This window comes from Mauremys reevesii, linkage group 1, assembly GCF_016161935.1.
Source record: "Mauremys reevesii isolate NIE-2019 linkage group 1, ASM1616193v1, whole genome shotgun sequence".
In the NCBI taxonomy this organism is placed as follows: domain Eukaryota; kingdom Metazoa; phylum Chordata; order Testudines; family Geoemydidae; genus Mauremys; species Mauremys reevesii.
In genome coordinates this window covers 159553507-159573640 of record NC_052623.1, presented here as the reverse complement: position 1 = coordinate 159573640, position 20134 = coordinate 159553507, and the positions used below count along the sequence as shown (strand labels likewise).

The 20134-nt window shown below is 42.4% G+C and overlaps 1 protein-coding gene across 10 annotated transcripts in view; it reads left to right on the top strand.

Moving 5' to 3' along the window:
- The window catches only part of PDXK (pyridoxal kinase), a 92475-nt gene extending 73473 nt beyond the window's left edge, over window positions 1-19002 (top strand). For all 10 annotated transcript variants that reach the window (XM_039531696.1, XM_039531706.1, XM_039531687.1 and 7 more), the window contains 7 exons: window positions 312-358; window positions 5841-5926; window positions 6816-6861; window positions 11427-11538; window positions 12588-12724; window positions 16097-16163; window positions 17223-19002. In XM_039531696.1, the coding sequence (XP_039387630.1) occupies window positions 312-358; window positions 5841-5926; window positions 6816-6861; window positions 11427-11538; window positions 12588-12724; window positions 16097-16163; window positions 17223-17335 (608 nt within the window). In that variant the 3' untranslated portion in view covers window positions 17336-19002. The remainder of the gene's footprint in view (window positions 1-311; window positions 359-5840; window positions 5927-6815; window positions 6862-11426; window positions 11539-12587; window positions 12725-16096; window positions 16164-17222) is intronic.
- The last annotated feature ends 1132 nt before the right edge of the window (window positions 19003-20134 follow it).

Here is a 20134-nt window from a genome sequence, read left to right as displayed (position 1 = left end):
GGCATTTTCCATCTCACAACACTCCCTCCTCCACATCTAACCAGGACATCTCGCCCCCAAAATTTAACAATATGGAGAGGGCAGAGTGGTCGCAAACCTCTGATATCTGTATTTGACATCCTCCTCCCCCCTTATCCTTCATGGATCACAAACTCCTGCTCCGATGTACTGCAAGAGTGGTTCAAATGGCACAAGTTTATAAAACAACAGTGTTTGTACCATGTCTGCTACTGTTGGGTAAAAGTATATCTCCCCACAGGGACTACGCAGAGGTCCTTTGTTTCTAAGGTTGGTTTTATTTTCTGTTGCAGTGTGTGATCCAGTGATGGGTGACAAATGGAATGGAGAAGGCTCTATGGTTGGTAATCGTCTGCTTGAACCATATTTAGATTGACAAGCTGCTTATACCAGAACAAAGCTACCTTGCTCAAACTTGAGTCTGAATTCCAGTGTCACATTTATAGCGCTCTTACTTTACTTGAATGAACTTAGTGCTTCTGAAGTGTGCTAGCTGGATAGCCTTGGGAAATGTGGTCCCCTATCAACCCCCAGAACAACTAGTATACGGACTGTCAGTGAAAAATTTCCTCCATGCCGCTCAAAGTGCGTTAGCCATCTATCATTGTGAAGGCCTCTCCGTTGACAATGCCAACAAAACTGCCACTTGTGAATTGAACACCTGCCCACTAGCAACTAATCTGGGGTGAATCATTTCACATAGATTTCCCAACAGCCATTAGCCAGGACTTTGACTTAAGGATCAAAGAATCTATAGCCTGGTACTGATCGCTAAAGCAGCATAAAGACTTTGGAGTCTATTTTCTCAAGCAGTAAGCAAATAGAATTTCATTTTAAAAAAAAGTTAGTAGGAAAACATCAATAGTGAGAAATTTGATACTTCCTTCAGTCTTAGCTTTCCAGACATAATCTCCTACTATGGATCCTTGGTGCCATTATAGTTTATCTGTTAAGGTATTAGGTTTTTGCCACATAAAATAGCTCTTCTGTTCTCACTTAATGGTAATACAGTTTGCCTTTGCATATGTGTTCTCACTACTTCAGTTTGTGACTCGTGCGGTGTGTGCACTCCCTGTGCTTTCCGCTTGCATAGTCAGAAAAGAATAGGATACTGTAAATTAACATTACGGGTTTGTTTTGAAAGTGTTCCTTTAAAAAAAAAAAAGCTGTTTGTCACAGCTTCCTGGAGCATCACCAACCTGTTTTTACAGTCTTGATGAATACAGGTCATAAACTAAAGCCTCAACTCCACAGTCTCAGTTTCTGGAAGGCAGGAAACTGGCAAGAGCAGTGCCTGCTTGCCAGGAACAGAACTAGGTGAGCTTCTGGGCTCATGGTTGTAATTTCCTCTCAGTTACAGAAGGTTTAGTAACGGCCGTGGAGTGGAAGACAGAGCTATATGGAAGAGACCTACCATCTCATTCCTGCTGGAAGATGTAACACAGTGACCACCCAAGTCTTGTTGAGTTAGAATGGACCCAGTCTTGTATTCCTTACTCTGGCCGTTGGCACCAATGGAAGTTTGGCCTGAACGAGGGCTTCATGATTGAGTTCAATATGACTGTATTATGGTAGCACCTAGAGGCCACAACTGAGAGTGGGGTCTCATTGTGGTAGGCACCACACACATGCTGTATGAGACTGTCTCTGTCCCGAAGAGCTGACAAGCCTACTAGACAGCACAGACAAAAGATAGAAGAAAGGAGGTAGCATAGTCCACATTTAACAAATAGGGAACTGAGGCATAGAGAGTCACAGCCTATAGTAAACCACGAACATTCCCAAAGGGGTTGGTTAACTTGAGTTAACTGGCAATAAACTCAAGTTACAACAGGAGCAAAATTCTAGTCTAGCTAGGCCCTTAGTGAACTTCGGCTAGCGAGTAAGATTGATATGCCAGAATGTAAAATGCTAAGTTACACACTAGTCTTTGTTTGAGGCTACTAACAGCAGCAAACCAGTAGGCTCCTAGTATTTGTTCAGCACCTGTTGTCTGCTGGGACAGTCAGTTTAATAGAGCTAATGAGTCAAATCCAACCCTGCTGCATTCCCATTGATTTTATACGATACTGCTTCTATTTACGCCAAGGCTTAATTTGGTTCGGAATTGGTCTACATTCTTTTTTAATGTCACTCATGACAGAAGTGCTGAGTATTAAAGAAACAGTCTGTTTATCAAAACCCTGCAGAAACATTAACAAACGTTAGACTGTTTTCACCTGTAAATTACTGTACAACAGACTGAGGGTCGAAAATGAAGAGCATGTGGCTTCCTGGGCTGATACAAGTTGACTTGGGGGTAGTGAACTCCTAGACTTCCACCTCAGCATGAAACTTCTTGTCCTGAAAAGTAGCAGGCATGCCAGGTAGTGAAGGAATTGTACTTCAAGTAGTAGCTGCTGCTGTCAGGGTGTTCAGAAATGGGAACACAAGGTCAGGGGACAGGTGGGAAAGAGGGAAGTATCAGCACTTTTTAGGTGAAGACTTCAGTCTCTTATTCAGTTGCTAAAGAAAGAATTACTTGAGGCACTTTAGATAACTGTGTGGGGATATAAAGAATTATTTTGATTTTAATGTATATATTCCAATTATGCTGCAGAAGCAGGAATGGCCTTTTATTTAAAGATATTGTGTATTATTCAAAAAATTACAAATCTAAGACATTTAATTCCCCCACACCCAATATTAAACACATTTCTTTCTTAAAACAAAACAAAAAAAACTAAAACACTTCATTCCACAGCTTATTTACCCATATATCGTTCTTGGGGCCTGATCCTGCAACTGGATATCTGTGAGTGGACCCTGCACCCAGCCAGGCCCCTTTGACATAAATAAAATAGAGCTGCCATTAAAACAACAAATGTTTCCTTGGCTCTGATACTGAATCACCTTCTGAGCAAAAGAGTGGGAAACCCAGAAATTCCCCAACCAGGCACCAGTCCCTCCTGACACTCCACCAGCCAGTGAACATGAGGATCTCGGCAGCACTGCCCCAAGTCAGAGAAAGGAGGGGAAGTGCTGTGCTATGTTGATCCCTGCTCACGTACTTGGACCTATATCAAATCATAACTGTTTTCCTTGGAGCGATTGTGCACACATATATTCCACTTCAGCTGAGTGTGTTCCCAGTACACTGGCGCCGGAGACTTTTAGGACTTGTCTAGAGGAACAATTAGTATGTGGCAAGCTGAGGTGTTGGCCTACTGCGCCTACTGTTACCATGCACTAAAAGTTCCCAGTTCCCATTTAAAGTGGAGTAGATCAGAGTGCGCTAGGGAACTTTTAGTGTGCTTTAGTAGCCGTTTCGCACACACAATCTTCTCACTGGTGGGAGGGGGCTCATGGCTGGGGCTTGGGGTGTGGCCTCCTGCCGGGTGGCACTTACCTCGGGTGGCTCCCAGGCGGCAGCGCAGCAGGGCTAAGGCAGGCTTCCTGCTTGCCCCGGCCCCATGCTGCTCCCAGAAGGAGCCAGTGCACCCCTGCAGCCCCTGGGGGGTGGGGCGGAGAAGGGCTCTACACGCTGCCCATCTCTGTGAGCACTGCCCCCGCGGCACCCATTGGCCTCAGTTCCCCATTCCCAGCCAATGGGAGTTGCGGGGGTGGTGCTTGCAGGCAGGAGCAGTGTGCGGAGACCCTTCCCCCCCCCCCCCCCCGGGGTCACGGTGTCGTGCTGGCTGCGTCTTGGAATGGTGTGGGGCCGGGGCAGGCAGGGAGTCTGCCTTAGCAGCAGCCCTGCCGCACAGCCGGAGATCATGATCGACTGGGAGAGTCTCCAGGATTGACCAGTTGATCACAATTGACTGGGTGGTGACCACTTGTTTAGGCTTAGTATAAATAAGTAGTTTTAGTGTTTCCTTTGATTTTCTCCCTGAAGGGATAACTTCTGTTTTTCTTGTTCCTGGGGTTGTACTCTGGTACTAGCTTTACATGTCCCCAGGTTTTAAATACTGCCCTTCATAGGAAGCTGTTACGAACGTGAACAATGGGCATACTTGCTGCTTCATTCGACATGATGAAGAGCATATCAGGGACAAGTGCAGCATCTGCAACTCCTTGACTAGGAGAACACACAAGTCTGTTTAGGTACAAAGTACCTCATGGAGAAATCCATGCACCCGGCCTGTGATCCAGGCCCCTCTGGAGGAGGAGTACTCAGCTTTCTCAGTCCCAGAGGGGCCTGGCTCTTCAGGTTCTGTCCCCTCCGCCATGAGAACTGGCTGAAGACAGTAGATCCCAAGAGAGAAAAGTCATTCTTCTTCCCTGGAGCCATACTCCACGGCTGCTATAACTCCAGCCCTCTGAAAGTAAAGACTGCATCAAGATGGAAGAAGGGCTCCTTGCACTCACACAGGAACTCCAGCTGCAGCATTTCATGTGATACAGCAGGGCTTTTTGGCCTGAGGGCCACCTTTGTATGGGGAAATTGCGTGCAGGGCCATGAATGTAGGGCTGGGGCAGGAGGTTGGGGTGCAGGAGGGAGTGCAGGGTGTGGGAGGGGGTGTGGTGTGCAGAAAGGGGCTCAGGGCAAGGGGTTCAGGTGCAAGAGGGATGTGGGGTGGTGGTAGGGGGCTCAGGGCAGGGGGTTGCAGTGCAGGAGGGGTGTGGCAAGTGGCTCAAGCAGGGAGTTAGGGGGCTCAGGGCAGGGGGTTGAGGTGCGGGGTACAAGAGGGGTGCAGGCTCTGGCCCGGCGCCGCTTACCTGGAGTGGCTCCGGGGTGGCAGTGGTGCACAGTGAGGCTATCGCAGGCTCCCTGCCTGCCTGCCCTGGCCCCACACCATTCCCGGAAGCGGCCAGGCCAGCACCACATTCCTGCGGCCCCTGGGGGAAGGGGAGGAGGCAGAGGGCACTGATGCTGTTGACCATTTAACCTGAGGTGCTGGTGGGCTTTCCTCCCAACATCCCAGTTGCGGACGTTTGTGGAACAGCAATGTGGTCATCTGTCTACACGTTTGATAAGCACTATGCCGTCAGAATAGCTTCCGTTTTACAGTCATCATTCAAGTAGACGCCAAACTCCCACCACCTGAAGGAGCAGTGCTTGGGAATCACCTGAAGTGCACAACCACTCAGAGGAAAAAAGGTTACTTCTCTGTACAGTAACTGTTGGAGATGTGCACATACATATCCCATGACTCACCCTTCTTCCCTGCTCCTTCCGAGACTAATGTTGCCAAGATACCAGTGAGAAGGAACTGAGGGGAGGTTGGAGTTGCCTCTCTTTATGCCCTTGGTTGTAGGCACAAGGACACATGGGCTGGTGTGTGCACTACCCCAACAGCACTGCTGACTAAAAGTCTCTATGTCAAGTGTACTGGGTACAGTGGAAGGTATATGTGCACAACATGTCTCAAAGATAAATAGTCACGGTACAAGATAAAAAGTAACGGTTGTAACTAACATGTTTTTTTTGGTTGGTTGGTTGGTTTTTTTTTGTTTTTTTGGAAAGTGTTTTTGAGCCAGGAATCTTTGGTGGCCCCTCCCAGCCCACATAAATGAAGTTATTCTTACAACCACCATGCCAGGTGGAGAACAATTCCTCATTTAACAGAGGTGAGAAACTGAGACACGGAGAGGTTAAAGGACTCTTCCAAAGTCGCATAACAAGTCAGTTGCAAAGCTAGGAAGAGAAGCCAGGAGTTATGACTCCATTTATTGCTCTAACTTCTAAATACTCCTGCAGGTTGGAAACTGAGTAGTCCACTAGGTTACAGAATGTATGTTAATGTATGGAAATCAAATTTAAATGAAGGAAAATGACCCCTGTAACTTCCAAACTAATTTCTGGCAGAGTTCATTATAATTTTCCTGTTCTTTTTCAGTATGTGCCAAAGGAGGTTCTCCCAGTCTACAGGGACAGAGTTGTACCCGTTGCAGATATAATAACTCCTAATCAGTTTGAGGCTGAGTAAGTACTCGTTTCTCTTAATGCTTGGTAAATCTGGGGCTAAAAGCAGGAACAAATGAGCTCCCTTCCTCCCGTTATACTTCTTAAGTTGGCTTTTGTTTGTGTTTATGGGTTTTGTTTTGGTTTTTTTTAAATTGTTTTTAAATGGAGCTCTTTAGTAAATCTTGGAGATTGCTTGTTTTAAAAAAAATATTTTAATTTCACCTTTTTAAATAACAACTCCCCAAAATATCCTATTCTCTTAAACATCTGAATTTTATCGTTACTTTTAATTGACTGTGTTCAAAGGTCATTTCTGGAGCTTGTTGGAAAATATTTTTGTCCCCACCCCCCGCCTTCCCGGTGCAAAAAAATGATTTTTTTTCCAGTTTTTGATTTTTGTTTTGTTTTTTTCCCCGAATAGTCTGTCTGAAGACCGAAATAGTTGGCTTTGGAAATACCATAGCAACACCTCATGATCCCCTTCTCCTCTCTGGGCTAGGCTCCCTGATCAGTTTAAATCTCAATGATGCATCATGGTCTTACCTCTTTTACTGAGAGAGTCCCATGTTTTTGGTTCATCATGGGAGATGGAAAAACGAGTTGTGAAGTGGTGGTGTTTGTGATGCAGACAATTCACTGCAACATAACTTAGACCACCCATTGGTTTCATGTACAGAGCATTTTAAATTTTAGTCAGTTGACAATAAGATATGAAATTTCTATCTGTTGTATGCAAAAGACATTGAAAGACAGTCTGGTACTACATGCTATTTTATATAGCCAATGGTTTGCTCAGGCCCTCTTGTAAACAAGATACCATCTATTCAGAGACTTAATCCTGGTGAGCAAAGCAAACAGTGATTGTACATAGTATATGTGCTTTTTAATCATCTTTCTTGATTTCCAGGTTGCTCACCGGCAGAAAGATTCACACAGAAAAAGAAGCTTTAGAGGTACGTAGGTGTGTGTGTGTGTGTGTCCGGAGGTCTGCCTGCAATTTTGCAGTTTATAATTTGTGTCCTTAAAGCTTGCATATAGCCTCCCGTCTCTCCTTCTCTGTAATTTCTCTGCAAAGCTGTAGTGATTCAGGTCACACTTCACACACAGAAAACTTTTTCTAGTTAGTGTTGGAATGTTGAAGAAAATCTTTTAAAAAGACATAAATAAAACCACAACAATGATATTAAATAGAGCACTGTTGACTTAATGCCACTGAGATGTAAGGATGGGGTGGAGGGTGAAGGAGCCACCATATATTATAAATGATCACACTGCCAGTCATGGAGAAATGCATTAATTAAGATGAAAACCATACTCTTCATTCAAATGTCTGATGTGGTGTGCTAGCTGCTCCCCCTGCTGCCAGCATGAGACTACTGTGATAGCAACACTGCAGGGCTAGCACGGCCAACTTTCACTCTGCCGCAGGGCTTGCTAGAGAGGAAAAAGTTACCAGCAAGCTCTGCAGTGCTGCAGGGAACAGCACTGAAGAAACTGTGTGCTGGAAGGGTTGGGCTCTGGGTACTATTCTGCTGTAGGTAGCTGTGGCTGGAAGGTTCTTAACGTTAACTTTTAGGGGGGCTGGGTGTTACTATCCAGAGAGCTGGGCAGCAGGATGGGGCTTGTGGTGCTCACCCCAGTAGAGCAGAGGACAAGCAGGCAGGCTGCAGTTATGGTCTTCAGGCACTTCCAAATAGCAGGCACAGAGGAACCTGAACCTTGTCCTATGAAAGCTCGCATCATGATCTGACAGTGTTAGGCCTGGTCTACACTGGGGTGGGGATCGATCTAAGATACGCAACTTCAGCTACGAGAATAGCGTAGCTGAAGTCGATGCATCTTAGATCGAATTAAAATTACTTACTTCGCATCCTCGCGGTGGGCTGCAGCTCCCATATCGACTTTGCTTCCACCTCTCACCGAGCTGGAGTTCAGCAGTTGACGGGAGGGCTATCGGGGATCAATTTATCGCATCTACACTACATGCGATAAATCGATCCCTGATAGATCAATCGCTACCCGCCACTCCGCAGGTAGTGTAGACGTACCCTTAGAAGCTATAGATTTCACAAACATCCCGTTCTACAGTAAGGATTTGTCCTTGTAGGGTTAAATCCTCTCATTCTTATGCAAGCTGAACAAACGCTGAAGTCTGCAGGGTTGGAACCCTGAAGTGTAAATATAAGGAATAAATGATGTAATGTTGACTTGAGGGGCTCAGTTCTATTCTAACACACGCTTCCTTTCTGTGAATACAATTGAATCCTTCAGTAAAGGACTCTGGAATTATTTCTCCTGATTTGATTTTTCACCTTTTTTTAATGTTGATCTGAAAATTGTATTCCAGTGGCCATGCTGACGCCCAGGATAGTAGTGAACTTACAGCAGCCGTGATATTTGCAGTATTTCCTCCAGCAAAGCCATCTGAATGTCAGTTGCTGATTGTTTTGGTTTTTTCCCCCCAGCGGAAAGCAGCTCAAAAAATCAGACATTTTTACTTTTATTCCTGTTTTGCATCCCCCAGTGTGCCCTATCCAGGGAATACCCCTTATGCTACTCACCACTAATTATAACAGCGTCTTTGCTATTCTCATCAATGGAATCAAGAGCCTAAGGCCTAGTCTACACTGGGGGGATCAATCTAAGTTACGCAACTTTAGCTATGTCAGTAACATAGCTGAAGTCGACATACTTAGATCTACTCACCACGGTGTCTTCACTGCGGTGAGTCGACTGCTGCCGCTCCCCCATCAACTCTGCCTGCGCCTCTTGCGGCGGTGGAATACAGGAGTCGATGGGAGAGCACTCGGGGTCAATTTATCGCACCTAGACTAGACATACCCTGAGTAGCATGGAGTGGTTATGCTGCTAGTCACGCTTACAAGCCATTAGCTTTCAGTTTGTACGTTCCAGTCCTACGCAAGAATGATGATAATATGCTACTGAGTAACTGTTTTTCAAATGAATTCTCTACCAAGCAATGTGATTGCTGGATGCTGACCTTATTTACTGATAAAAATCTCTCAAAAACAATGAAGTCTCAACCAGGGAGGCGACAATGTAGTAATAAATGTACCTTACCTGTTTGAAAACTAATTTCTTGTAGGATTTTTTTTTTCCTTCTGGCCATGTTTTTCCTCAGATGCCTGCAGCACACAGGGTCTGTTCCACATTATCTCTTCTGTACAGCAAAGACCAAGGGTGGAATCCTGGCCCCACTCAAGTCAATGGGAATTAAGTCAACAGTAGGAGCAGGGTTTTACCTCAAGTGCAGAGCAAGTAGAGCTGGTTGGGAATTTTTTGACAAAATGTTTTTTTTTCATTAGAAAAACTGATTAATCAAAACACACTTTTCACAGAAATGTTTCTATTTTCATGACAATTGAGTTGGGAAGCTTTCTCAGGTCGGTGGGGAGGGAAGAGAGAGTGACCCCCAAATAACTTGTAGTTAGGGCACCCTGCTTTGAATCAGGCAGAGCAGGGACTTGAACTTGGGTCTCCCACACGTTAAGTGAGTGCCTTAACCACATGGCAATTGGCTATTCTGGAAAGCTTGGGGTGGGGAGTCTCATCACCCCTCCCCCCAAGGCTTGAAGGCAAAATGAAAACAGTTTTTGAAACCTTGAAACTTTTTCCAAAATGGAATTAATGTTACCTAGCCAGCTCTAATAGTGAGAGCAATTGCAGCACTATATAATCCTCTGACACAATTATACATGGACTGGTGTTATTGTAGAGGTGAATAAATCATGCTAGAGTCTTAGATAAACCTGCCTTAGAATGACCATGCTACAGTCAGAATTCTCTCTTCTGCACTAGAACACCAACCTGAATGTTTAACTGTGCTGGGTCTGCATTGATCAGACTTCCTTTGTAGTGAAGATCTTGCCCTAATCCAGGTAGTTTGTTCACTCTTCAAAGACAGAAATATCTTCATTCTATTACTTTGCTACATCAGTCAGATAAAGAGTCGTCCAAGTAGAGTGGAAACCCCATGCACCTAGCAACCAAGTACTAACCATTGTTAGGCAATCATGGAGTCACCATGTTATAACCTTGAATAAAAGCGTTGCACAACTGATGCCTCATGGAAAATTATGAAGGGGGTTGCTATTAGAAACAGCTTTGCCACAGATGCAGTCCACTTGCTTTCCCCTTTTAAAAGACCATTTATAAACCAGTTCTCAGAATTACTATTCCATGGTCTCTGAATTCTTGCGCACAGTGAGAGATCACAGTATGTATGTACTGGTCTGGTAACGTCAGTAATGCCATTGACTGGTTCCTGAGCAGGGGCATCTATTTATAGGGTACAGCCAAGTCTCTGTTGGAGAGGCTTTTCAGGTTTTTTTCACTTTTCATAATTTTTTAAATTTTGATTGAGATAGTACAAGAATATTAGAAACCCTGGTGAAACATTTAATATGGAATGAAAATGGACATGCCATCACCTCATAGATTCAATGCACCGGCACCAGTTGGTGGGGTTACTGATTTTTACCAACTCTGTGTGTGTTAGGAAGTTGACAGTTGAGAAATAACTTTGAAGCTCAGACAAGAAAGGAAGGCAATACAGAATAAAAATAGGAGACGTAAGCCCTTATTATTCAGCTGCTCATGAGTCATAGCTAGGCTGAGAGGATTTCTTCTAGGGGAATTTATTTTTTGTATCTGCTTTTTATGCTAAATCCAGTACTGAAGTCATCCATTCTTCGTGTAATGAAAATCACTTCCACACCAGCCAATTGTAGAGTCACAAAGAGGGATTTTGATTTCTGGTGAGAAATGCTTAGAGAGGGGAATATACCTAAAATGTTAGACACATACACATAATCGGCAGATACACACATGCCTTTGAAACATACGGTACCTACGTTCCAAAACGAGAAGAAGATTGAGAAACATTTACATGAGACGCTCAAATAAATTCCCTTTATTTAAGCCTTATTAAATTTATTATTATTATTATTTTTCACTCTTATGATGCTGGCTATATAAGCCATTCTGTCATTATAGCTCAGTGTAACAACTTCTCTAGCAACTGAGGTGTCAGAATGCTATTAACTATTACAAGACACTAGCACTCTCACACATGTTTATGTGGATTCACTCTCCCCCGTCTAATAAGATCTTAAATCGTGGAACTTTTTTTGTGTGTGTGTGGAGGGGCTCACAAACCCCACATGATTAGAAGTTTCTTATTACTTACGGTTTCGCTCTCCTCTTTGGAAGCCTGTACAGTTGAACTCATGGTATAGGAAGAGGATCTGAAAATAATACAGAGAAACTTAATATATTGTAATAAGTGCATTAATGTTATAGATTTATAAATTTAATCCTAATATTTTAAATTAGTTGTTTGAGAGGAAACTACTTAATCTTTATGAGGGTTGCAATGAAGTTTTTAAGTATTCAGCAGAACTGTTCTTCAGCATTATTAATGGAGCTGTGCTCAATGACTGCTGCCATTTATCAGTAACACGTAATAACTAGTTTTTGTCATTTTGTGCATGGGAAGGTAATGGATATGCTTCATGCTATGGGACCAGAGACAGTGGTGATCACAAGCTCAGACCTACAGGGTTCTCTAGGAAGTGACTTCCTAATTGCACTAGGGAGCCAAAGGAAAAGTAAGTCATGGTCTTGTTTTATCAAACAGCTCACTCGATTTGTTTCTGTTGATTTAAAAATAAATCACTCCATGAAAACAGCCTGGAGTACATGGGAACAGCTCAATCATACGGATTCAGACGCCTGCAGTGGTGGTGGGGTGGGAAGATGGAAACTTAAGATGTTTGTCAGTGAAGAAGAAAAATCGCGCTGTCCTCTTGACAAAATAGATTGTAAACAGCCTGGACAGGAACAATTTCTTTCTTTCTTTCCTAAGCCTTTTTTCTCCCCATGTCTCTCCCGTCTTCTGATAGCACCAAGCACTGTCTGTGCTCGGTAAATTGTCATTGAATGCTCTCATATTAAAGGAGTGCTGTTGAGCAGGATGGTGAATAATCCTACTTTCTTCTTTACCTATGAGATGTAAATATAGAGATTGCATGCTGTGCTGCCAAAAGAAACAAGTTGGTTTATTACTTAAGAAATACAGACCCGATGTAGAACCAATTGATGTTTCTTGGCACCACCTAAAAATTCTATTCAACTAAATGGACCATAAGCTGCTTTTTCGTTAATGTAGTTGTAATCATGGGTCAGGTACAGATTGCGCTGTTCTCCATTGTGGCCTGTGACTGCCCTTACATTTAAAACCGAGGTACAACCTGGAGATACTAAATGTTCCAGCACATGATTCTTCATCTTGGTTTAAGCAGCTTCCAGATTCACTATCCTTACCAAACCAGCTGCCAATAGGTCAAGATGGAGAAATACATGCTGGGACCTGTGCATGCTGTGGCTTGGACTCCTGTATGGAAGATGTTGGTGTTAGCTGGCTCTTCCAAATTATGTGTAGCACTCACGCTGCTGGTGTGGCTCCCAAATGGGCGAAGTTTGGAGAAAAATAGTTTGAAGAGCTGGTATATAGTTTCAAATTTTTTAAGATCCTCCAAAAAAAACTGCTGACTTGAAGTGTCAAGCACTACAATAATAATAGCCTTTTAAATTTTAGTAAGTATTGTATTAATTGCAGGGAGAGGTTCTATTTCTTAACTGTATGTCTGCCTTCCAGCTAGAGCGGATGGCACCAAGGTGAACCAGAGAATTCGAATAGAGTCTCCTAAAGTGGATGCTGATTTCGTTGGAACTGGAGACTTGTTTGCTGCGATGCTCTTGGCCTGGACACACAAACATCCAAATAATCTTAAGGTGTGTGAGAGGTTTTTTTTTTTCTGGCAGGAAACTGCTTTTAATAAACGACTTCTTTCATTTTATTATTGTTAGTCCCCAGAATATAGATACAGAATACAGGATAGACAATATTTGGAATATAGAATAACACTTCTTGCAAGAGTGTGAGCTATTCCACTGACCAAATTTCATCTCTGGGACACTTAACATTATACATACTTAAAAATATCCCCTATAGATACAGTTCCCTCCTCCCTCCCCCCAGAAACCCACTAATTTTTGAGTAGTGTTGCTTGGGTGATTGCATTTCAGTGATGGCTGATGGAGGTGTCTTTCTCTGCACAGTCTGTAAAAGTATTTGGGGATTATACCAAATCAAAGATACGCTATAAATTAAAAATATTTGGTTTTTATCCTTGGTTCATAACTGATTTTTACAGTACTGGCACTTGTTATCAGAATAAGGGTCCTGTGCGCTGATGCTTTCTTACTTATTAATTTTGGAGACTAAGTCCATAATTTGGATCCTTTTGCTTCTAGTTATTGAGAGATTCTACAGCGTTTTACACTATGCATTAAATTCAGCTGCCAACTTGTATGTGCCTTATAGAGTTGAGAAAAAACAACTCATTGACTCTTGTTAACCTTCGGATCAATCAAGTTGGCCTCTGAACATTATGGTCCAAAGCACTGTGACTAACTTGGGTGGGTGGGGGTGGGGGAGGGAGTGGCACTATCTGTGAAAGAAAATGTGGAATCAAATGAAGTAAAAATCTTAAATGAATCCACATGTTCCATAGAATCTCTATGGATAGTAATTCCATGCTCTAATAAGAATATAACATTAGGGATCTATTATTGACCACCTGACCAGGACAGTGATAGTGATGATGAAATGCTAAGGGAGATTAAAGAGGCTATCAGAATAAAGAACTCAATAATAGTGGAGGATTTCAATTGATCCCCATATTGACTGGGTACATGTCACCTCAGGACAAAATGCAGAGACAAAATTTCTCGATACTTAAAATGACTGCTTCTTGGAGCAGCTGGTACAGGAACCCACAAGGGGAGAGGCAATTCTCAATTTAGTCTTGAGTGGAGCGCAGGAGCTGGTCCAAGAGGTAACTATAACAGGACCACTTGGAAATAGTGACCATAATATAATAACATTTAACATTCCTATGGTGGGAAGAACACCTCAACAGCCCAGCACTGTGGCATTTAATTTCAGAAAGGGGAACTATGCAAAAATGAGGAGATTAGTTAAACAGAAATTAAAAGGCAAGCTGCATGGACACTTTTCAAAGACACCATAATAGAGGCCCAACTTAATTGTATACCCCACATTAAAAAACACAGTAAAAGAACTAAAAAAGAGCCCACATGGCTTGGCTTAACCATGTAAAAGAAGCAGTGAGAGATAAAAAGGCATCTTTTAAAAAATGGAAGTCAAATCCTAGTGAGGTAAATAGAAAGGAGCATAAACACTGCCAAATTAAAATGTAAAAATGTAATAAGAAAAGCCAAAAAGGAGTTTGAAGAACAGCTAGCCAGAATCTCAAAACATAATAACAAAATATTTTTAAGTACATCAGAAGCAGGAAGCTTGCTAAACAACCAGTGGGGGCCCCTGGACGATCAAGATACAAAAGGAGCACTTAAAGACGATAAAGTCATTGCAGAGAAACCAAGTGAATTCTTTGCTTCAGTCTTCACAGCTGAGGATGTTAGGGAGATTCCCAAACCTGAGCTGTCCTTTGTAGGTGACAAATCTGAAGAATTGTCATAGATTGAAGAAGTGTCACTAGAGGAGGTTTTGGAATTAATTGATAAACTTAACAGTAACAAGTCACCGGGACCAGATGGCATTCACCCAAGAGTTCTGAAAGAACTCAAATGTGAAATTGCGGAAGTATTAATTATTAAAATTGACAGACACATAGAAGAACATAAATTGTTGGGCAAAAGTCGACATGGTTTCTGTAAAGGGAAATCATGTCTTACTAATCTATTAGAGTTCTTTGAAGGGGTCAACAAACGTGGACAAGGGGGATCCAGTGGACATAGTGTACTTAGTTTTCCAGAAAGCCTTTGGCAACGTCCCTCACCAAAGGCTCTTACGTAAATTAAGTTGTCATGCGATAAGAGGGAAGATCCTTTCATGGATTGAGAATTGGTTAAAAGACAGGGAACAAAGGGTAGGAATAAATGGTAAATTTTCAGAATGGAGAGGGGTAACTAGTGGTGTTCCCCAAGGGTCAGTCCTAGGACCAATCCTATTCAGCTTATTCACAAATGATCTGGAGAAAGGGGTAAACAGCGAGGTGGCAAAGTTTACAGATGATACTAAGCTGCTTAAGATAGTTAAGACCAAAGCAGACTGTGAAGAACGTCAAAAAGATCTCACAAAACTAAGTGATTGGGCAACAAAATGGCAAATGAAATTTAATGTGGATAAATGTAAAGTAATGCATATTAGAAAAAATAACCCCAACTATACATACAATATGATGGGGGCTAATTTAGCTACAACTAATCAGGAAAGAGATCTTGGAGTCATCGTGGATAGTTCTCTGAAGACGTCCACGCAGTGTGCAGAGGTGGTCAAAAAAGCAAACAGGATGTTAGGAATCATTAAAAAGGGGATAGAAAATAAGATGAAGAATATCTTATTTCCCTTATAAAAATCCATGGTACGCCCACATCTTGAATACTGCATACAGATGTGGTCTCCTCATCTCAAAAAAGATATACTGGCATTAGAAAAGGTTCAGTGAAGGGCAACTAAAATGATTAGGGGTTTGGAACGGGTCCCATATGAGGAGGGATTAAAGAGGCTAGGACTTTTCAGCTTGGAAAAGGAGACTAAGGGGGGAATATGATAGAGGTATATAAAATCACGAGTCGTGTGGAGAAAGTGAATAAGGAAAAGTTATTTACTTGTTCCCATAATATAAGAAGTAGGGGCCACCAAATGAAATTAATGGGCAGCAGGTTTAAAACAAATAAAAGGAAGTTCTTCTTCGCACAGCGCACAGTCAACCTGTGGAACTCCTTACCTGAGGAGGTTGTGAAGGACTATAACAGGGTTTAAAAGAGAACTGGATAAATTCATGGAGGTTAAGTCCATTAATGGCTATTAGCCAGGATGGGTAAGGAATGGTGTCCCTAGCCTCTGTTTGTCAGAGGGTGGAGATGGATGGCAGGAGAGAGATCACTTGATCATTACCTGTTAGGTTCACTCCCTCTGGGGCACCTGGCATTGGCCACTGTCAGTAGACAGATGCTGGGCTGGATGGACCTTTGGTCTGACCCAATATGGCCATTTTTATATTCTTATGATTGGAATGTTGGTAAGCCTAAACATATATGTATATTTAATTGCAGGTGGCATGTGAAAAGACTGTATCAGCTGTGCAGCATGTTCTGCAAAGGACCATCAAGTGTGCAAAGGGTAATCATTTTACACCCTGTTCCTGATTTTACTCTGTTCACATCCTCATTGGAATAAACATTCTGGAAAGTTGTTTTCAGCACTAAATATGGCCTATTATTAGACTACATCCACAAAACAGAATTAGGGAATTCTAGCACTGATGTTTTTACTGCTGTATCCTCTAACCCCAACAGTGGTACAAATGCGCTGTCCAGTTGATAATAGTGCTGCACCGGTGGTGGGACTGCAATACTATTAGAGCAAGAGTGGGAGCAGGGCCAGCTCCAGCGTTTTTGCTGCCCCAAGCGGCGGGGAAAAAAAAAAAAGGCCGCAATCAGCACTTCTACTGCTGCCGCTTCATTATTCGGCTGCAATTCAGCGCCTGGTCCTTCCCTCCGAGAGAGACTGAGGGACTTGCCGCCGAATTGCTGCCGAAGAGCCGGATGTGCTGACCCTTCCCATTGGCCGCCCCAAGCACCTGCTTGCTGCGCTGGTGCCTGGAGCCGGCCCTGAGTGAGAGAATTTGAGGAAAATGCTGAGTGTAATGGACAAGGGAGCCTCCCCTTTTTCCGTTTTTGGATGCACCAGCTGCCTCAGTTTCCCTTTTCTGTGTATGTTAGGACTGGGAAGGATTCCTCAAATATTGAGTGGTGAATTTCTGTCTTATGCTAGCTGAATAAATTATTCTTCAAACTGTCTTCTCTTGGGAAGGGGAATTAAAAACACCAGCTGGAAGCACATAAGTAATCTTGTTCTACTGTACTGCCACACAGCCTGGTCCCTGTCACCTAGAATACAAGATGTTGAGCTTCCTCAAGTCCCGGAAAGATCCAGAGAGGAGTTGAGGGCCCTCAGAACTTCTCAGGAGCAGTCTCTAAATAATGGTGGAGCTGCAGACGTACCTGAGATGGGGGGACGGGGAAACAACAATGTGCTGTATACCCTCGGGTGGAGGCAATGGGCAGTGGTAACAGTGGATGAGAAGAGAAAAAAATAATGATGGGGACAGGACGGAAACCTTATTCGTTCTTTGTGTGTCTGTTTGTTTATTATTGATGTTTCAATATCTTCTTTTAGCACATGCTGGAAAAGGAAACAAACCCAGCCGAGCCCAGCTGGAATTGAGAATGGTCCAAAGCAAAAAGGACATAGAAAACCCGGAGATAATAATAAAAGCTACTGAGTTATAAAGGCTGTATGTCTCCCAATAACGCACAATGTATTGATGTCCTCTTTTTCTTTCCTGTAAATTGTAATGTTTGCCTTAGATCTGTGACAGAAACCTGACTTCCATGAAATAGTGCCCTGCATAGGCAGATATCCATGATCAAACATACGTGCTGGCCTTGCTTGGTTTAAGGGGGAAAAAAGTGAGCAGTAAAACTTACTCACAGGTATCAAAATGGTTGTCAAATTCACTCAGCCTGTGTACCATAGGCAAGAGAATACGCAGGTTCCTGCCTCGCCAAAGACTTTGGGTATGAATTTGCTAGTGGAATGACTGACTGACTGGCATATATATTGTAGCAAAGCATCTAGTGCCAATTTCACTAGCTACCTACTCCCTTAGCTGAAGGCATTTGGCAGCTTATTGTGGTATTCACTATCTCAACTACTACAAAACTCAGTAGGGTTGAAATTGCACACAACTGCAGGCTGTGTATGGGGAGATATTTAGCATTAGATGCTCTGCAGAGGTCTTGAAGTGTAACTTCATGTTGCTAATAACTTTTCCTGTTTCTGGCCTATGAATGAATTGTGATTCCAATTTCTATAGGCGCTAATCCCTTTATTTCCAGTGACCACAAGTATCCACATCACTTTGTCCCCATGTTCCACTCCAGAAAAGACCAATGTTACTAATCTAATTAGCCAGTCAGTAGCACCAAGTAGAAATTTGTAATTCTACCTCTGGGACCAGATTTAATTCCCTTTTTATTAAGACGTCAAGACAAAGCTTCTTTAAGAAAGGAAGATGATGTGGCTACCTTTTGTAAACATAACCCTATTAGTATTCTAATGAATAGCAAGTCACTGGGCTACTGACAACATTCATTATTGGTTGAGGGCATTTTAACCTTTATGGATGATTCAATTTAGAAGCCTCAGAGGGTGCACCTGCTTAACAAAAATGTACAACAGGTTCATCAGTGAAGTTAAAAATTTGCTCTTCTGACATAAGAAACACACAAAAGAACCTAGAAATTACTTAGTAAACTTGACTGTATTGCCACAATTTACAATAACCTCCACCATGAAATAACTTCCTAGCAATAATAATTCTGGTAATCTGAATAAAGCATAGAAGCCTCCTTAAGCACATGAGCTTATGGCTGATGTCCAGCATTCAAAGCCCTCAGCACTGTATTTTTAAATAGTTTAAAGCTGTTTTCCTTCAAGATAATGGCTAATTCCCATATGTTTAAAAACTTTATTACATAAAAACTGCCCTCTTTAACATACAATGTTTGCTGTGGAAGCTGCATGGGAAATGTAATCAACTTTCAAATTAGAGATAGTAGCTTTTAAATAAAAATGATATTTCAGTAATACAACTCCAAGGGCTTTCTACTTATTCTTCAACACAAATACATTTTTACCACTACCAGATGCTAATCACTTAGTGGCCATGTAGCCCACCCCAGGGATAACTATAAGCCTAAACCCTTTTTATTTCACTTTTTTAAACTCATAACATTTCATGTTGATATTTGCAGTCATTCCCATAGACTTGGGAAGCTGTGATCAACAGACTGTTGCTCCATCTCTTCACACAATGATTCTTTAAATAGCCTCACAGTGTTCAATTTATAGGACTAGACCCTACAGAATTTTCAGCTTTTCCATAGCGTAGTGAGAAATTCCCGTTCTTCATGTCAGGGGGTCAAAGGGAGAGGTTCACAACCCTCTTCTTTTTTGAAAAGCAGCAGTAACAATACAGATCCAAGCTTCTTGTCATCAAGAGAGCATATTTATGGCAAGCTTGCGATAAGATGGTACCAGAGGAGTCTCTCTTGGTGTTTAGGAGCAAATACATTGGTTTGTGCTTCTAGAAAAAGGTAGGGGTTAATATGGAAAATAGAATAATAGATTCCATGAAAGGGGTTAATAAGTTAAATGATGATAATTCAATACAGAATTTTTATCTGTAAAACTTAGCCAAAATGAATTTTCCTATGAAGCAGAACAGAGGCAAGCTAATAAGAGGCACCTATGACTTGCCATATCAGCTTGGACCTGTGATCTAAATCGGATATTCAGACCTCAGGAGTGGCCTGTGCCTGATGCTTCAGAGGAAGGCAGATCCCCCTCCTTCCCCACCCCTCCAGTAATGCCCTTCTCGTTTAATATCTCTGATGAACTGATGCAATACCACAAGAAAGCAGAGGGAAAATAAAGACATGAAAATGCAGAACTGAATTTGAAGAAGTTCAGTTACGAACTGGCCACAATTTGCAACCACTGCATTCTACCATCTTCTGTTGAAGTCAATGGGAGATGCTTGTATGATATCAGAATGAACTCCCATTGAAGTCAATGATATTCTTTCCATGACTTTAATTAGATCAGGCCATGCATCAGCTGCAGAAGCAGGCTCAATGTCTAATAATTGAAGAAGCATTGAGAAACTGACTGTAAGTGCACATTGTAGTTACCTTGTAACATTGTACATTGTAGTCACAACATATGGACAAAGGTATTTTTAAATGTTAAAGCAATTCATATAACTTGAAGGCATTTTTACCAGTGAAATGTTATGCAAGACTTTTTCCTAGTGTTTTTAGAACAAACTGTATGTGCCACACTGCACAAACTCAACACGATCATATCCAATCATTCTTGTATTCCCCCTTCTCTTCTCTTGGATGTAACATCCATGAAGATTCCACTGATACAGAAATTACACGTACTTCCAGAGCAGCTAGGAAACGGCTCAGTATTCACTCTGGCCTTTAGCACGGTTCCCCATTATTCATTTAAAGGAAATG